The 14,372-nt window shown below is 45.5% G+C and overlaps 1 protein-coding gene across 1 annotated transcript; it reads left to right on the top strand.

The window, feature by feature from the left end:
- Nucleotides 1–1,271: 1,271 nt before the first annotated feature.
- Nucleotides 1,272–12,290, top strand: LOC107281854 (uncharacterized). The gene is made up of 6 exons (XM_015793372.3): nucleotides 1,272–1,756; nucleotides 1,825–2,042; nucleotides 11,441–11,551; nucleotides 11,620–11,700; nucleotides 11,804–11,896; nucleotides 11,984–12,290. Exons 1-5 carry the CDS (start codon nucleotides 1,709–1,711, stop codon nucleotides 11,859–11,861), a joined length of 516 nt encoding a protein of 171 aa, XP_015648858.1. The 5' UTR covers nucleotides 1,272–1,708; the 3' UTR covers nucleotides 11,862–11,896; nucleotides 11,984–12,290.
- Nucleotides 12,291–14,372: the final 2,082 nt, after the last annotated feature.

Raw genomic sequence — 14,372 nt, 5'->3', positions numbered from 1 at the left:
GCAACACCTGCAGGAATTACAAGCAACAAATGTGGGGCGATCTAATGCATGGATCATGAAGAAACACAAGCATCACTTTACTAAATGGTTCAAGAACCTCTATCTACCAGATGGCCATACCATGGAAGAAAGAACAATTAAAATGCTGGCCGACGGGCCATCAAGTGTGTATACCTTGTGGCAAGCATATGATCTGAATGGATACACGTTTTACACAAAAGCGAAAGACAAAAGGAGTGCATGCCAAAACAATGGCGTTCGAGTAGAAGCAATCGACACAACTGGGCAAAAGAGCACATACTATGGATTCGAAGATGAAATCTGCGAACTAGACTACGGGCCAAATATGCAGATTCCACTGTTTCGGTGCCGATGGGTGAAACACCCAGCCGGCGTGTTTGTGGACAACTTTGGGCTGACAATTGTTGACTTCGACAACGTAGGCCACAAGGATGACCCATGGGTGCTTGCCGATCGGGTCGCTCAAGTTTTCTATGTGACAGACCCATCTCATTTGAAGAAAGACATAGTTATTTCGAGAAAACAAAGGATTTTGCAAGTTGATGATGTCGAAGATGTCGAGGCATACAATCAATATGAGAACATGACATTATTCACAGATTTTCGAAACAAGATATTACGCGTCGAAGAATCAATTGGGGAATCGCTGAAGCCATACTTGAGAAATGAAGGTGTAGGGAAAAATGTTAGATGCTAATTTATTATGTATATCATATTGGACGTATCGATGAATTTATTTGTATTATAATGCGTGACAATGATAGATGATGAATTTTTGTATATGGATATATATGGTGACATGATAATTTTTGGATCAAAAAATAGTTTGGTATAAATTTATTTATATGCATTAAAAAAATATCAAGTGCAAACATTAAAAAAAGTGATAAGAAATAATATCATATCTTATTAATTTTTTTTGATAAATTAATCATATCTGTGTAAAAAAAATAAAATTATTTTTTTAAGTGAGAATGACATGTGGGGCCAAAGGGTTTTCGCTGGCGGCCGGCTTAGCCCACCGCTAGCGAAAACTGTTTTCGCTAGCGGCCCACAAAAGAGTGCCGCTAGTGAAAACCCACATAAGCTTGCCGCTAGCGAAAACCCTTTTCCCTAGCGGTCCATGGAATCCTCCACCAGCAAAAAAATGTTTTCGCTAGCGGTCGGCGCATTCCTCCGCCAGCGAAAATCTCTTCGCCTATAAGTAGCTAGCACGCGCGAGCGAAAAATTTACTAAGTCCCCGAGGTGCGCTTGCTGCCAAAATTTCAAGCACCGCCGCTAGCGATAACCCTAGCGCCCGCCACCGCCGCAGCCTCCTCCTCCATTCGCGCCATCCTCCATTCGGACACAGCTGCTCCATTCGCGCCTCCTCCTCCTCCTCCTCCTCTCTGCCGCCATCGGCACCGCCAGATCCAGCTCCCACCGTCATTCTCTCCGCCACCGCCGGGTCCTCGTCGTCGACGCTGCCTCCACCTCGGCCAGCCGTCTCCACCTCAGGAGTCATCACCGCCGCCGGGTCCTCGTCGTCCATGCCGCCTCTACCTTGGCCGGCCGCCTCAACCTCGGGAGTCGCCGCCGCCGGGTCCTCGTTGTCCACGCCGTCTCCACCTCGGCCGGCCGCCTCGACCTCGGGAGTCGCTGCCGCCGGGTCCTCGTCGTCCACGCCGTCCCCCCGCCACCGCCAGGATGCCGCCGCCGCGCAGGGACACGTCGTCGCCGCCTCCTTTCACCAAGGTGAGCCCACGCCCTCCGCCTCCCCTCTTCTATCTTCTCTCTGATTAACCCCATCTTCTCCTCCTCAGCCGCGCCGGGACTCGTTGTTGTGCCAGGACCGTCTTCACCGCCGCCGGGACCTCCTCCCCGCCGACTCTTCCTCCTCTCGGCTGCCGCGCCAAGACCATCGTTGCCACCGCCGGGACCTCCTCTCTGCCTCTTCCTCCTCTCAACTGCCGCATCAGGAATCGCCGCCGCTGCCTACGCTACTCGCCGGGCAGCCGAAGCCATCGTCACACGCCTCCAGGTACATCCCCCTCCTCTGCGCATCCTACCTATGCTGGAAATGCTGATGAATGCTGAGAATTGATGAATGGTGATGAAAATTGATGAATGATGAATGACTGAATTGAGATGAATTTTGGGTGAATGCAAATTGGTTGGGGGGTTTGCAGGGGATTTGCAATGTGGCAGATGGCACTGCAATTGAATGGTTGCAAATGTGATTTAAAAACATGAATGTATAGATGATTTAAAACTTGAATGTTGCAAATGGTTGAGATCAATTTTGGATGAATGCAAATTGGTTGGTAAAATTTGGGGGAATGCAGAAATATTTGGGGGGTTTGCAATATGTGGCAGAAGGCATTTTGGATGAACTTTATAATTTATAGTTACAGCAGTAGTTAATGGAATTTTGGACGAACTTTTGGATGAAATTTTGGATGGAATTCTTAAATGAAACCGCATATATATATAATTGTAACCTTTTTTTTTCAAATAAGTTCAGAATGTTGCAAATGTGATTTAAAACTTGCTATTTTGACATGCATACTGCTTTATATGTTGTTATGTTCCCTTTTGAATCAGAAGTGATTGGTTGATGGATGGATGAATTGATGAAATGATATATTTTTTTCACCCCATTTCGTAATCTGTAATTGATATATATTGATGAAATGATATATATGTGAGATGTAGTTGGGACTTAGGGATTATTGAGATGTCATATCTATAGCTAGCCCAATTCAAAATTTTGGATGAACTTTTGGATGGAATTATGAACTGAAACTGCATATGAAATTTTGCTATTTTTTGTCATATAAGTTCAGATTGTAGCTAGTTTGAAACTTGTGGATTGTTGCTATTTTTTTTTCATATAAGTTCAGATTGTGCAATATGAATTGGTTGATGGATGGATGAATTTGGATAGATTTTATTTGCTGTTTTGTTTGACTGATGCACTGAAACTGCATATATATCATCGTGCTCTTTTTTCCATATAAATTCAGATTGTTGCAAGTGTGATTTAAATTCTGAAATCCAGTGATGTATGGCTATATATATGGTTTTGCAATGAAATGTTGTAGTATCTGAGAGAATGAGTGTTTGAAATATGAGAGAATGCAATTTTGGGTGAAATTCTGAATGCAGGAATTGGGGGTGAAATTTTCATATACTCTGAAATTCTGAAATCTGATATGTTCTAAATGAAATCTGATTTACATTGCCATGAACTTTGTCCATAAGTAGTTCATATGTGAGATGTAGTTCATATTTCATATGTGCACTTTGAGATATGTAAACTTTGGGACTTAGGGGTTATTGAGATGTGAGATGTTATATGTGATATCAAACCATCACAGAATACGAAGTGCATGGGGAATTTTGTTGGATTGGTCAGGGTAGTCCATGGACGGAACCGACCTAGACACCGAAATTTTCCATGCACTTCGAAATCTGTCATTCTTTGATAATTAAGGAACTTAATTAGGTTTAGGGTTTGAAATTTAGCTGAAATGGATGAATTGATAGATTGGCCGTACTTTTAATGTAGTTCCTATGTTATCAAGCCATCACAGAATACGAACTGCATGGGAAATTTTGTTGGATTGGTCAGGGTAGTCCATGGACGGAACCGACCTAGACGCCAAAATTTTCCATGCACTTCGAAATCTGTCATTCTTTGATAATTAAGGAACTTAATTAGGTAGTTTGAAATGGTCAGGGTTGGTGGATTGTAATATTGTTGTCGTTACCAATCTCATTGATTGCTTTAAGCGATCAAGGAGTTTGTTGGCGATAACAATATTATAGTTGTAGTACAAAATTAGTATCTAAATTTTGCCTTCTTTTCGGACTTACAATAAGAAAATGATTGCATTTCGCAACTAACATAAATTCACCTTCAAAGGATATCAATCGACAAACCCACCCAAGAGCAACCCACAGGTGACAAGGGCAAGGAAACTCAGGCCGTCATCGAGGAAGATATTTGCATGCAAGTAGTCACGGAGGAATCTTCGTCATCTAGTTGCTGTTTTAGAGCCTGAGCCGAGCTATCCTTTCGATGATGTAACGGAGGATACTCCGTGCAAGCACTTGATTCTGGTCGGTAGGGTGGGAAAGAAAATACTCATTGCAACTGGGAGGTTCATACTAGGCCGCAGGTTTCATTGCCAAGACATTCCGGATGACTACGCCAAGGTAGAGGTCCGGACGGTCATTGAGGCTTACTGGATGCACGAGCTCGACTTTCCAACTACTGAGTAGATTGTGTACCTTAGAGATGCCGTCAACCAATTCATACTATGGCATAAGAATGATATTGAACTAGGGTCAATGGATGGAACTGATCGTCCACCAAGGATATCGGTGTCACCGTCGCGTCCACCAGTCGTAGCCAGTCCGAGGGATAGTCCTATTGCTTGACCCCCTAGACCAGAGCCACCAGTTGCATCACCTCTGTTGGTATTTCTTAGCGACACTACTGGGAATATAATTCCCAGTAATAGCACTAGAAATAATCCTGGTATATTATGGTCATAGATATGATCCGCAAGCGCACGGATATACCATTGTAGCATTTCACCCGGGAGTATTCCAAGGTATCGTATTTATTTTATCCCAAGGGAAGATATGATAAGAGAGTACTATGCTAATAGTTTATATGTTACTTATATACGTCAAAGTCTATGCAGGGGTTAATTAAGTTCAAAGGGTAGGGTGACACATAGAAGAAATAACTAAGAACTACTCTCGCTAAAATATAGTCTAAGTTAAGTGGAGAAAGAATAAGAAAAGTATCATTCCTGTACTTCTAGTATACATACAGCTAGTGGTTCGGCCGAACCAGGGGGTTCGGCCGAACCCTGGCCAGGCCCAATCAGCCCACAATTCGGCAGGTGGATTCCTCGTTTGTCCCTTAACTTAGAACATGGAATTTTGGGCTTATTTGATCATGTCATATCTGAGTTCTCAGCCCATCTATCCACAAGTCTGATTCTCGACAGTGTCCGTTTGATTGATCGATTGTTGTACTGTCGATTCTCCTCCATTTTGATAGCTTCTCCTGCATGGTTAGTTTTCCAAGCATATAGTGGAATAGAATATTTTATTTATGGAATAATGCATTGCAAGCATAGCCAGTCTTCATTAATTGGGTAATATTGACGGTCGAAACTGGTCGATAACGACCGTCAACAACGTCCAGGATTACAGGCTCCTGTTGCATCACCTCCTAGACCAGAGCCACCAGTTGCATCACCTCCAGGATCAGAGCCTCCTGTTGCATCACCTCCGACTGAAAAGGATGCAGAAGAACAATCAGTGCTTGCAAAGCGACAATCATAGCTAGCAATACGGGAAATGTCTCCCGCACAACCATCAGAGCCTGTACAAGCAAAGCCTACAAAGCTAGCGGCGGGTGAAATTGAAGCGGTGCCTGAACAGCCAATGCCCGATCAACCAGAGCCATCACAACCAGAGCCATCGCAACCAGAGGAATCTAAGGGTGCCGATGTGCCAGTGATGGTAAGGACGCACAAGCACAAAGCAAAAAGTGCGTCCAAGAAACAGTATATGGTAACGGCATTCCGAGGAAGGGAGAAAGATATCATAAATGCCGAATTTGATAAAAGAAAATTAAAAGGGTTCAAGCAAACCATGGATGACTATCTCAACTATATCAATTCCCCAGACGTGCCACACGAATTTGAGAATGGCAAACCATTCATTTACGACTGGCAACTAAGAGAAGGACCGTGGCAACTAAGAAGGTGGCACAATTGGTACATTAGGGCAAGCACCATGAAAGGCATTTCATCATTCACAGTTGCCGTGGGGGAGAACATCTTCTGGAGCGGTCCTTGTCTACTCCAAGTCCATTTCTCCGATATGCATCCCCTCTACCGTAGGAAGAGGCTGGACGCCAATTTAATTGCCATCTGGTGTCTGTAAGTTCTAGACTTGAACATGTTAATAAATCACTACACCTATATGCGTAGCTCATTTGATCATCCATTGTTGGCAGGATGAATTACGTGGAAGCTGAAGAGATGAAAAAACCTGTCGCCTACCTAAACCCGTGCAGGATGTAACGCTCCGCTTTCTGCGGGACGTTAAAAGCTAATTTATTGAAAATCCTAATTGCGAAAATTTTGTTCTTTGAGTGTTAAGTCTAAGTTGTGCCAAAGATCTCAATTTAAATCCCTCCCTGGTCCCGATACCCTGTTATCAAAAATCGTCTCCTCAAAATTTCCATCCCAATATAGTCCCGAAGCTCGATTCCTTCTATTCGGAATCCCCTCCTGGAACCCCATCTGTGAACTTTGTCGAATGCCCGAACCCTAACTCCGTCCAAGGATTCACCTTCGCGTCATAAACTCTCTCCTTGGTTCCTTCAAACCGATTCTCAAATTCGAATTCAACTTCTCAGGTTTTGATTCATCTATCTTTCTCTCTGTATTGGTTCGTCAATCTACCCTAGTTCTCTTTCTCGAACTTCTGACCCAAGTTTGAATATGCAAATCGAGATCACTTCCACCCTTGAACTCTAAACCCCAAGAGTCAATCCCTTTCGCCTTGAGCTCTTCCCAAAATGATATCCGTTCTGAAATAATCTCGAAGTCCGAACCCTTCTATTCAGACTTCTCTTCAAAATCCTCACCCGCATATCTCGTCAAGTAGTCAAACTCAAACTCCCAAGTTACACTCTCTTTCTCTAAATTATCCATCTCCCTTTGACTCGTCTCCGAATATTGTTCTCTTCCTTGACTCCTTTCTATTCTCCCAAGACCGAGTATCGACTTCGAAATTCAAGTCCAGACTCCAACCCTAAAACCTTCCAATTAAATCTCTCTGTAAAAGTCTAGTTAACCTCCCCCATAGGTTGGATTCCTTCTTCCTTTTTCCGGTCCACCTCTTCCTTCTCTTCCATCCCGTCTCTCTCTGGGTCTCGACCTATCAACCTATCTACCTATCAATCTATCTATACATCGATCTACCTAACGATCTATCTATCTATCGATCCATCTATCTATCTACTATACCTATCTATCTGTTTATCTATCCATCTGTCTATCCGTTCCTCTACCTATCAACCTATCTCTCTGTCTATCTATCTATCCTTGAACTCCTTCCCAAATATTTGTCCCATGGTACAAGATTTCTTTAAACCCCCCCTCTCAATAATCCTTGAGCCACCAAATACAAATATATCCCTAGAATATCAATTCTCGCTTTGAACTCCAACTTCCCATCGACATCGAGAATCATGCCTCATCGAAATTCCTTCCCATTTCCGAAAGTATCAAATTCGCTCTTTGAATCCCCTCCTTGGCTTCTCCAAACTTTGTTGAGCTCAAATATCCAATTTGAATTCAATCCAGAAAGTCGATCCCTTCCTTTGAATCCTTGCCGAATATTCGCTCCGACTACAAAAATATTCAATTCCCGTTTTGAATCCTTCTTCGACTCTTCCTTATTGTTCCTAGAGTCCAAGTATCAAGGTTAAATTCCCTCCAATTCAAATTGTCTCCACATTCAATCCATCTAAAAAAGTCTATTTTGCCTCCCTCTGCTTTTGTGGGCCGAATTCCTCTCCCTCGGCCCATCACTCTCTCTCAGTCCGTTTCCTCCTCTCTCTCCACGTGCGCCGCGCGTGACCACCAAGAGAGAGCGCCGTCTCTCTCCCCTCTCTCGGACGTTCTCTCTCTCGTTCTCTCTCACTCTCCCTCGCCGCGCCCAAACCGCTCCCCACCAGCGCCCCGCCGATTCAAACCGCCACCATTCGATTTTCGCCGCCGCCCGTCGGTTTCCCGCGCGCGCGCGCGTGGCTAACCACGCTCGGTCGGTCGCCGCGCTCAGTTGTCGCCGCGTCCGTCCAGACGCCGCCCGTGCCCTGTTGCCGCATGCCCGGCCGCTCCAAGCCATGTGCGTCCAACTCCCGGAGGCAGAGCTCTCTCTCCCTCCTCCTTTCTCCCAGAATGGCATGGGCAGAGCCCCCTTTCCTCCCTCCCCTTTTTGCTTTTTTCCCCGACCGGCACCATCGACCCCCCCCTCTGCCGCCCGTGACTGCCAAGTTCGCCACCCCCACCTTGACCACACGCGACATTCGAGCTCCCTTGACCATCTAAGTCGGTTCCCCCTCCTAAACCGCCTCTTCTCCGCCTATAAAAGCCAAGCTGCTCCCCGCTCTTCCTCTGTTCTTGCCGCCTTGCCGCCACCACCTTCCTCGCCGTTGCGCATGCCGGAAAGTCGGCAAGCGCGCGGAGCCGAAGGGGACCTCCGGGCGCCGTCTTCTTCCCCTTTCCCGGCCCGAGGCCGAGGAGATCCCAACGCGGTAGCCCCGTTCTCCCTCCCCGCCTTTCCTCTTCCCCTCTAGCTTGCGTAGTGGCTCGGTAGCCCTCCCGAACGCGCGTGGATGCCGCCCCAAGCCCCGCCGCCGCCCGGCATAGCCCCGCTGCCATTGCCGTCCGATCCCGGAGGCCGCCGCTCGTCACCGGCCCTCCTCGGTACTCCTCTGCCCCATCCGATGCCGGGAATGCACCCCTTGAACACCGGAGATGCTCCCACCCCGCCGAATCGAACTCCCATTGCACCGGTGGATTTTCCCCCTTTTCTCGCCGCCGGCGTGCGCCGCCGCGATTCATCGTCGCCGACCTCCCTCCGGCGAATCCGAGCCGTTGGGTCGCTCCCTCTTGACTCCATCGTCACTCCGGTGTGCTCCCCGAAGACCAAATCCGTCGCGCAAGGCTTCGGTGAACTCGGCCGCCGTCCGCCATCCATCTCGGCTTCCCCTTTCTTCCTCCTCCCGCCGGCCCGCGTGGCTGCCACGTAGGCGCCATGTTGGTGCCAACTCGGCTAGACCGAGTCAAACCGGCCAGCCCCGCTTTCCCCCTCCGTGCGCGCGGACGATGGTGCGCCATGCGGCTGCGTATGGGCCCGCCGCCGTTTGTCCACCCGGTGCACCGTTCCTAAGCCACGCGCACCCGAAACCCTAGCGCCGCACCCCGCGTGCGCCCTCCCCACCGTGAACCCAACCACCGCCATGTGGGTCCCACGCGGTGGACCGCGTCCACCCGCGTCGGCCTCTTTCTCCCCGCGCCCCCTCTCTTTGGCCGCCCCTCCCGCGCCCGCGCCGGCCCATTAGGTCTGGCCAAGCTGCATAAACCCCTCGGGCCGCGCCTAAGCCGCCCGAGGAAGTCTATATGGCATCCCTCCTTCCTTTCTTTTTCAAGGGATTTAATAAACCCTTTTTCCCCTATTCCATAAATCATTTCTCTATTCCAAAATCCCATGAATCATTTTCCTTGGTCTCGCACACCAGTGACACTCAATAATATTCTTGAGAATATTATTTCTATAAATTTCAATTAAACTTCCAAAATCCATATCTCCCGATCCGTAACTCCAATTGACCCCGTTCCACTTCCAATAATTCCGTAAAATTGAGATCTATTTAATGGCACTATTATTTAGTCTAAATAGGATCCTTTTCTTGGTCTTTTGTTTAGGTTTTTGATTGTTTGCGTATAGATTCGCGAAGCTCTGTGAAGACCCTGAGCAAGGCAAGCCACCTTTGAACATCTTGAGCCTATATTTGAATTTAATTATATTGCTTGAAAAATATTATGCATTGATAGGATTGCACTCAATCTGCTTGCCCCGTCTGCAAGGCAGATTGGCGGGCCTACCTAACTTGTTGCATTTGATCCTTCCATTGTGATTGTTATATCATGTTCCCTTGTAACCATCTAGTTGCGCCTCGATATTCGTGCACTCTGTGCGAGTATCGACGGTCGCCTTCAAACTTAAAATTTGAGTAACTTCTTGGGTAAATCTTAGTTTACAAAAGGATTGGAAAACCCGACGCCTGAGTCGGTGCCTTGTGAAAGAAAATGAGTTTTAAAAATAAAACTCGCGACACAAGGCCATTCCTGGGCGGAATGCATGTGTGGTCGCATTTAAGGACCGATTCCTTCGGAATTACATCCGAGCATACAATAGTGCGACCACACGGGTGGAATGGGACACCCCTGGCTGAGTAAATTGCTAATCGGGGGAGCCTTGATGCCGAGAGACATGTGGATTCAACGGGGTGGTGTCGGGGAGAACCCCCGGGCTTCCTGGCATAGTATGGTCTGGGACCTAACCTGTTGTTGGTCTGGGACCCCTCTCGTCGGCATATGGCAACCCTGTGTATGCTCTCGAAATGCCTTGTCATGAAAGCCCTTAGGTCACCAGACGTGGCCATTCTGCACGGGCTGGGTGATTCGGGTTAGTAATGTCGTGTGGGTAAAGTGTAACCTCTCTGCAGAGGTTAACAAACTATTCGAACAGCCGTGCCCACGGTCATGGGCGGATGTGAGGTGATTCCTTAGCGTAGTTTTTGTTTTACCCTGTTTTATGAAAAGGTGTTAAGGTTAGGGAAACCTAATGCTTGGGAAGCAATTAGCTGTCCGGAAGACAGCGGGACCGGGAGTCCCTGGAAGTGATTGGTCGTTTGGGGACCACTATTATCGGGAAGTTTGGAAAAGTTGGTTTGGTTTGGAAAAAATAAACCAGATTTGAAAGATCTTGATAAATAAATTTGTTACTTCTCACCCCGACCGAGCTGAGACTTGTCTCGCTCTAGTTGTGGAAAGCACACACTTAAATTGTTGAAAATCTTGAAAACAAAATTGATTGCTAAATTAACCAGCCTTCCCTTGAAGCTTGCATTAACCACCTAAGTTCCCATGGCTTGCTGAGTACGTAAGTACTCACCCTTGCTCTATATAAATATAGTTCTGCCAGCTCTGAAGATGAAGTTGAAGTGAAGTAAAGATTAGGGTTTGTCCTAGTTCCCTGCTGCTGCCTGTGGTGTTGGGTGTTAGACCGTTGGTTCCGCTGCTGCCGCTGTTGTTGGTGTTTGCCTCGTCCGTGTCGTCGGTTGCATTCTCGGGCTGTCTGAGCTGCAACCTAAGTTAAGGTAAATAAGTCCACTATTTATTTTAAGGATTGCAATGATTCATATTTGTCACCGTGGGTACCAGCGCTACATCCTGGGACTGGTACTGAGATCGCGGTTTCGTAGGAAGCGGCTCGCGCTGTTTTTCCTACGACACGCTCCTATCAGGTGCCGTTGTACGGCGGTGCTGGATTGGGGTGTGACACAGGATAAGTAAGCCGAACCACACATACACGCTAGACGAAAAGAAGCTACCAGAACACATCAAGGCGATGACTCCCGATGAGAGGAAATCTTACATAGCACAAAGGCATCAGGAAAAGGTGCTAGATGTCGCTATGTACATAGCTATGGCGCTTGAATCTACGCAGGACAAGGAGTGTGTTTATGCCCCATATGCCTTTGAGTAAGTTGTAATATGCACTAAGAGTATATACATATAATCATGGCTCGACTAACAATTTCGTTTGCAGTGACCATTTGATAGTCTTTCTTCTCTATCCAAAGTACAATGAAGTCAACGTCTTGGATTCTCTCGATAAAGATAGCAAGACCTATCAGGAATTTCTAAGAATTATCGATCTGTAAGTTATATATTAGCATGACGTGTTTTAATATATGACGAATGTAAATTAATTATATCTACAAACAGTGCATTTAAAAGAGGTATTATCAGCGAGGCGGACAACGCAAAAACTCAAGAGAACGCATATTCGTCCTCAATAAGTGGCCGGTGGGTACATATGGATGCCAAACAGTGCTACTTAATTTTCATAAATGCTTGTGTGTTTCCATTTAATAACCTAATATACCTTATAATTATTTGATGTTGAAAGTGTCACAAGCAACCGGTGGGAACAATACTATGCGGATATTACTGTTGTGAGTTCCTAAGGGTTAATGGGAAATATTGTGCGAATTACGACGAGGTAAGTAATACACACTTGTTAAATTAGTCACTAACTTGTATTATTGTGAATAATTAATTTCCTTAATTCTGTCATGATCTGATGCAGCTTCCAAAATTCCCCAAGTCTGAAAGAGAGCTCGATGATAGATCCATTGAAGACATTCAGCGGGACATGTGCTACTTCATCCACCGTGAGTGCGCACACCAGCTTGGGCAGTTTTTCGACAACGAAGGAGTTTTGGCCTTGCCGGAGAACGAATCCCTGTCTAACTGGAGCAGGCGTTTAATATAGCTAAGGTTTTGTAATTCATTCAAAATACTTGTAAATGTTATGTCGTCGGTCGAATTTAATTTGTCAATGTACATATATATAGGTGCTTCCGAATTATATATGTATATTATTCTGCTTCATACTCTGTGGCTGTAAAATACGTGAAAGATAACAAACTCTATCGATAGCTTGATTAGTTATATCATCCACGTGTGACTCTGAAATACGCGCACAAACAATAGAAAAAAAAAGTATATCTAATATTGTTTTTATTTTTTTTAAAAAAAATAGAATCTTCACTGGCGGGCCATGTGTCGGAACAAGGACGGTCCATATCTTCGCTGTCGGGCCACGTGTCCATCTATAGAAGCCTTAGTTCATTTTTCCTAGCATGCCACGTGGCCTAAAATAATGTGAGCCGCCAGCAAAGAACTATCTTCGCTGGCGGCCGACCTAAGGCTACCGCAAGCGGAGATATTTCTTTGCTGGCGGCTGTGTTATGTCTGCCGCCAGCAAAGACATGTCTTCTTTGGCAGCAATCCTAAGGCTACCGCCAGCGAAGACATGTCTTTGCTGGTGGACGTTCCTTTGTCAGCCGCCAGCGAAGATGTATTTTGGCTGGCGGTAAATAACCACGAGCGAAGATCGACATTTTCACTGGCCTTTGCTTTGTGGCGGCTGCGATTTCCACCAGCGGAAACCCAAAATGGCCGCCACGAAAGATGGTTTTTGTAGTAGTGGTATCAGCAAACGGATGGCCGCTAAATCCACCAAGCAGTTGGCGACGCTGCTACCAGCTTGTGATAATTAGATAAGGTAGAGTTAATATTGATGTGACATATATACATCATCGAGCGATGTAAGTCAATTAGTGTCTATTCGCTTAATTGGTGACTCATCAGAGCCTGTTCATAATGGGTACTCCCTCCGTTTTAAAATATAGTAACGTATGACTTATTCAAGAACTACGAATTTAGACATGCACGGAGGTAATAGTAGTTATTAGTATCGGTGCACTGTACAATCTACAGTAAACTATGTCAGCAAATGAATGGCCGCTAAATCCACCAATCAGTTGGCGGCACAGACGGTAGCTTGTGATAATTAGATAAGGTAGACTTAATATTGATGAGATATATATACATCATCGAGTGATGCAAGTCAACTAGTGTCTATTCGCTTAATTGGTGACTCATCAGAGCCTGTTCATAACGGGTACTCCCCCGTTCTAAAATATAGTAACATATGACTTATTCAAGAACTACGAATTTAGACATGCTCGGAGTAATAATAGTTATTAGTATCGGTGCACTGTACAATCTACAGTAAATGGAGAAAGATATATCAGGGAGAAAGATATATTGTCGTTCCAAAAGCTGACACCGGTACTTGCTCCGTATTAATTAGTGTCAGATCAAGAAAAACGACACTCTACTATACTCCCTACGTTTCATAATAAACGAATCTATGACCATACGTGACATATTTGATATATTCTAGTTCTATAAGTCTAGAGATATATACGTTCAGATTCATAATACTAGGATATGTCATATCTGATACTAGTTAGTTTTCATAGACTGAGGGAGTACTGGATGTGACACATTATAGTACTGTCTAGATTCGTTGTACTATGATATGTTAGATCAAATTTTAGGTTCATTATTTTTTTTTGACGGAGACAGTAGATTCTTCCCATGAACCCATGAACTGGAATCAATATCAAGTGCAGTTAGTTAGTGACTGCAAGTTAAGCAGTCATATCCATTTACAGCCGTTGGATCAAAGTTGATGAACGGCAGAGAGATATGCCACGTCACAACCTGGCTGGCAGAGCTAAGTACATGCCACAGTGCGCAACAGGACTTTATGTGCGTGCTACAGTACCCTGGCCGAATCTGAGCTGTTCTTATTTGATCTAACGGTGAGGCAACGACTGCTAAAGTTGCAGTCCCTATTACAACTGCAGGGGATCCTGATCCGTAAGAATAAATCTGAATATAATGCACGTCTAGATACATCCCTTGGGTTAAACTTTATTTTTGGCACAAAGAGTATCACTTATGCACATTGCCACTACAATCATTGTCCGTCCGATAAGAAATTAATGGTTCCTTTTGGCAGATGTGTGGGTTCTCTGCCATAACACTAGATACTGTATCATTGATTTTCCTCGACGTCACCTCATTTTGTTTTCATGCGGTCCGTACGTTGAACCGCATGA

Source organism: Oryza sativa, chromosome 8, assembly GCF_034140825.1.
Source record: "Oryza sativa Japonica Group chromosome 8, ASM3414082v1".
Lineage (NCBI taxonomy): Eukaryota > Viridiplantae > Streptophyta > Magnoliopsida > Poales > Poaceae > Oryza > Oryza sativa.
This window is presented reverse-complemented; position numbering and strand designations above follow the sequence as displayed.

Coding starts and splice junctions, on each gene's coding strand:
- LOC107281854 (XM_015793372.3), top strand. CDS start 1,709: ATGCCGCCGCCGCGCAGGGACACGTCGTCGCCGCCTCCTTTCACCAAG. Junction 1,757..1,824: donor CGCCGCCTCCTTTCACCAAG/GTGAGCCCACGC, acceptor TCTCCTCCTCAG/CCGCGCCGGGACTCGTTGTT. Junction 11,552..11,619: donor TTTCTAAGAATTATCGATCT/GTAAGTTATATA, acceptor ATCTACAAACAG/TGCATTTAAAAGAGGTATTA.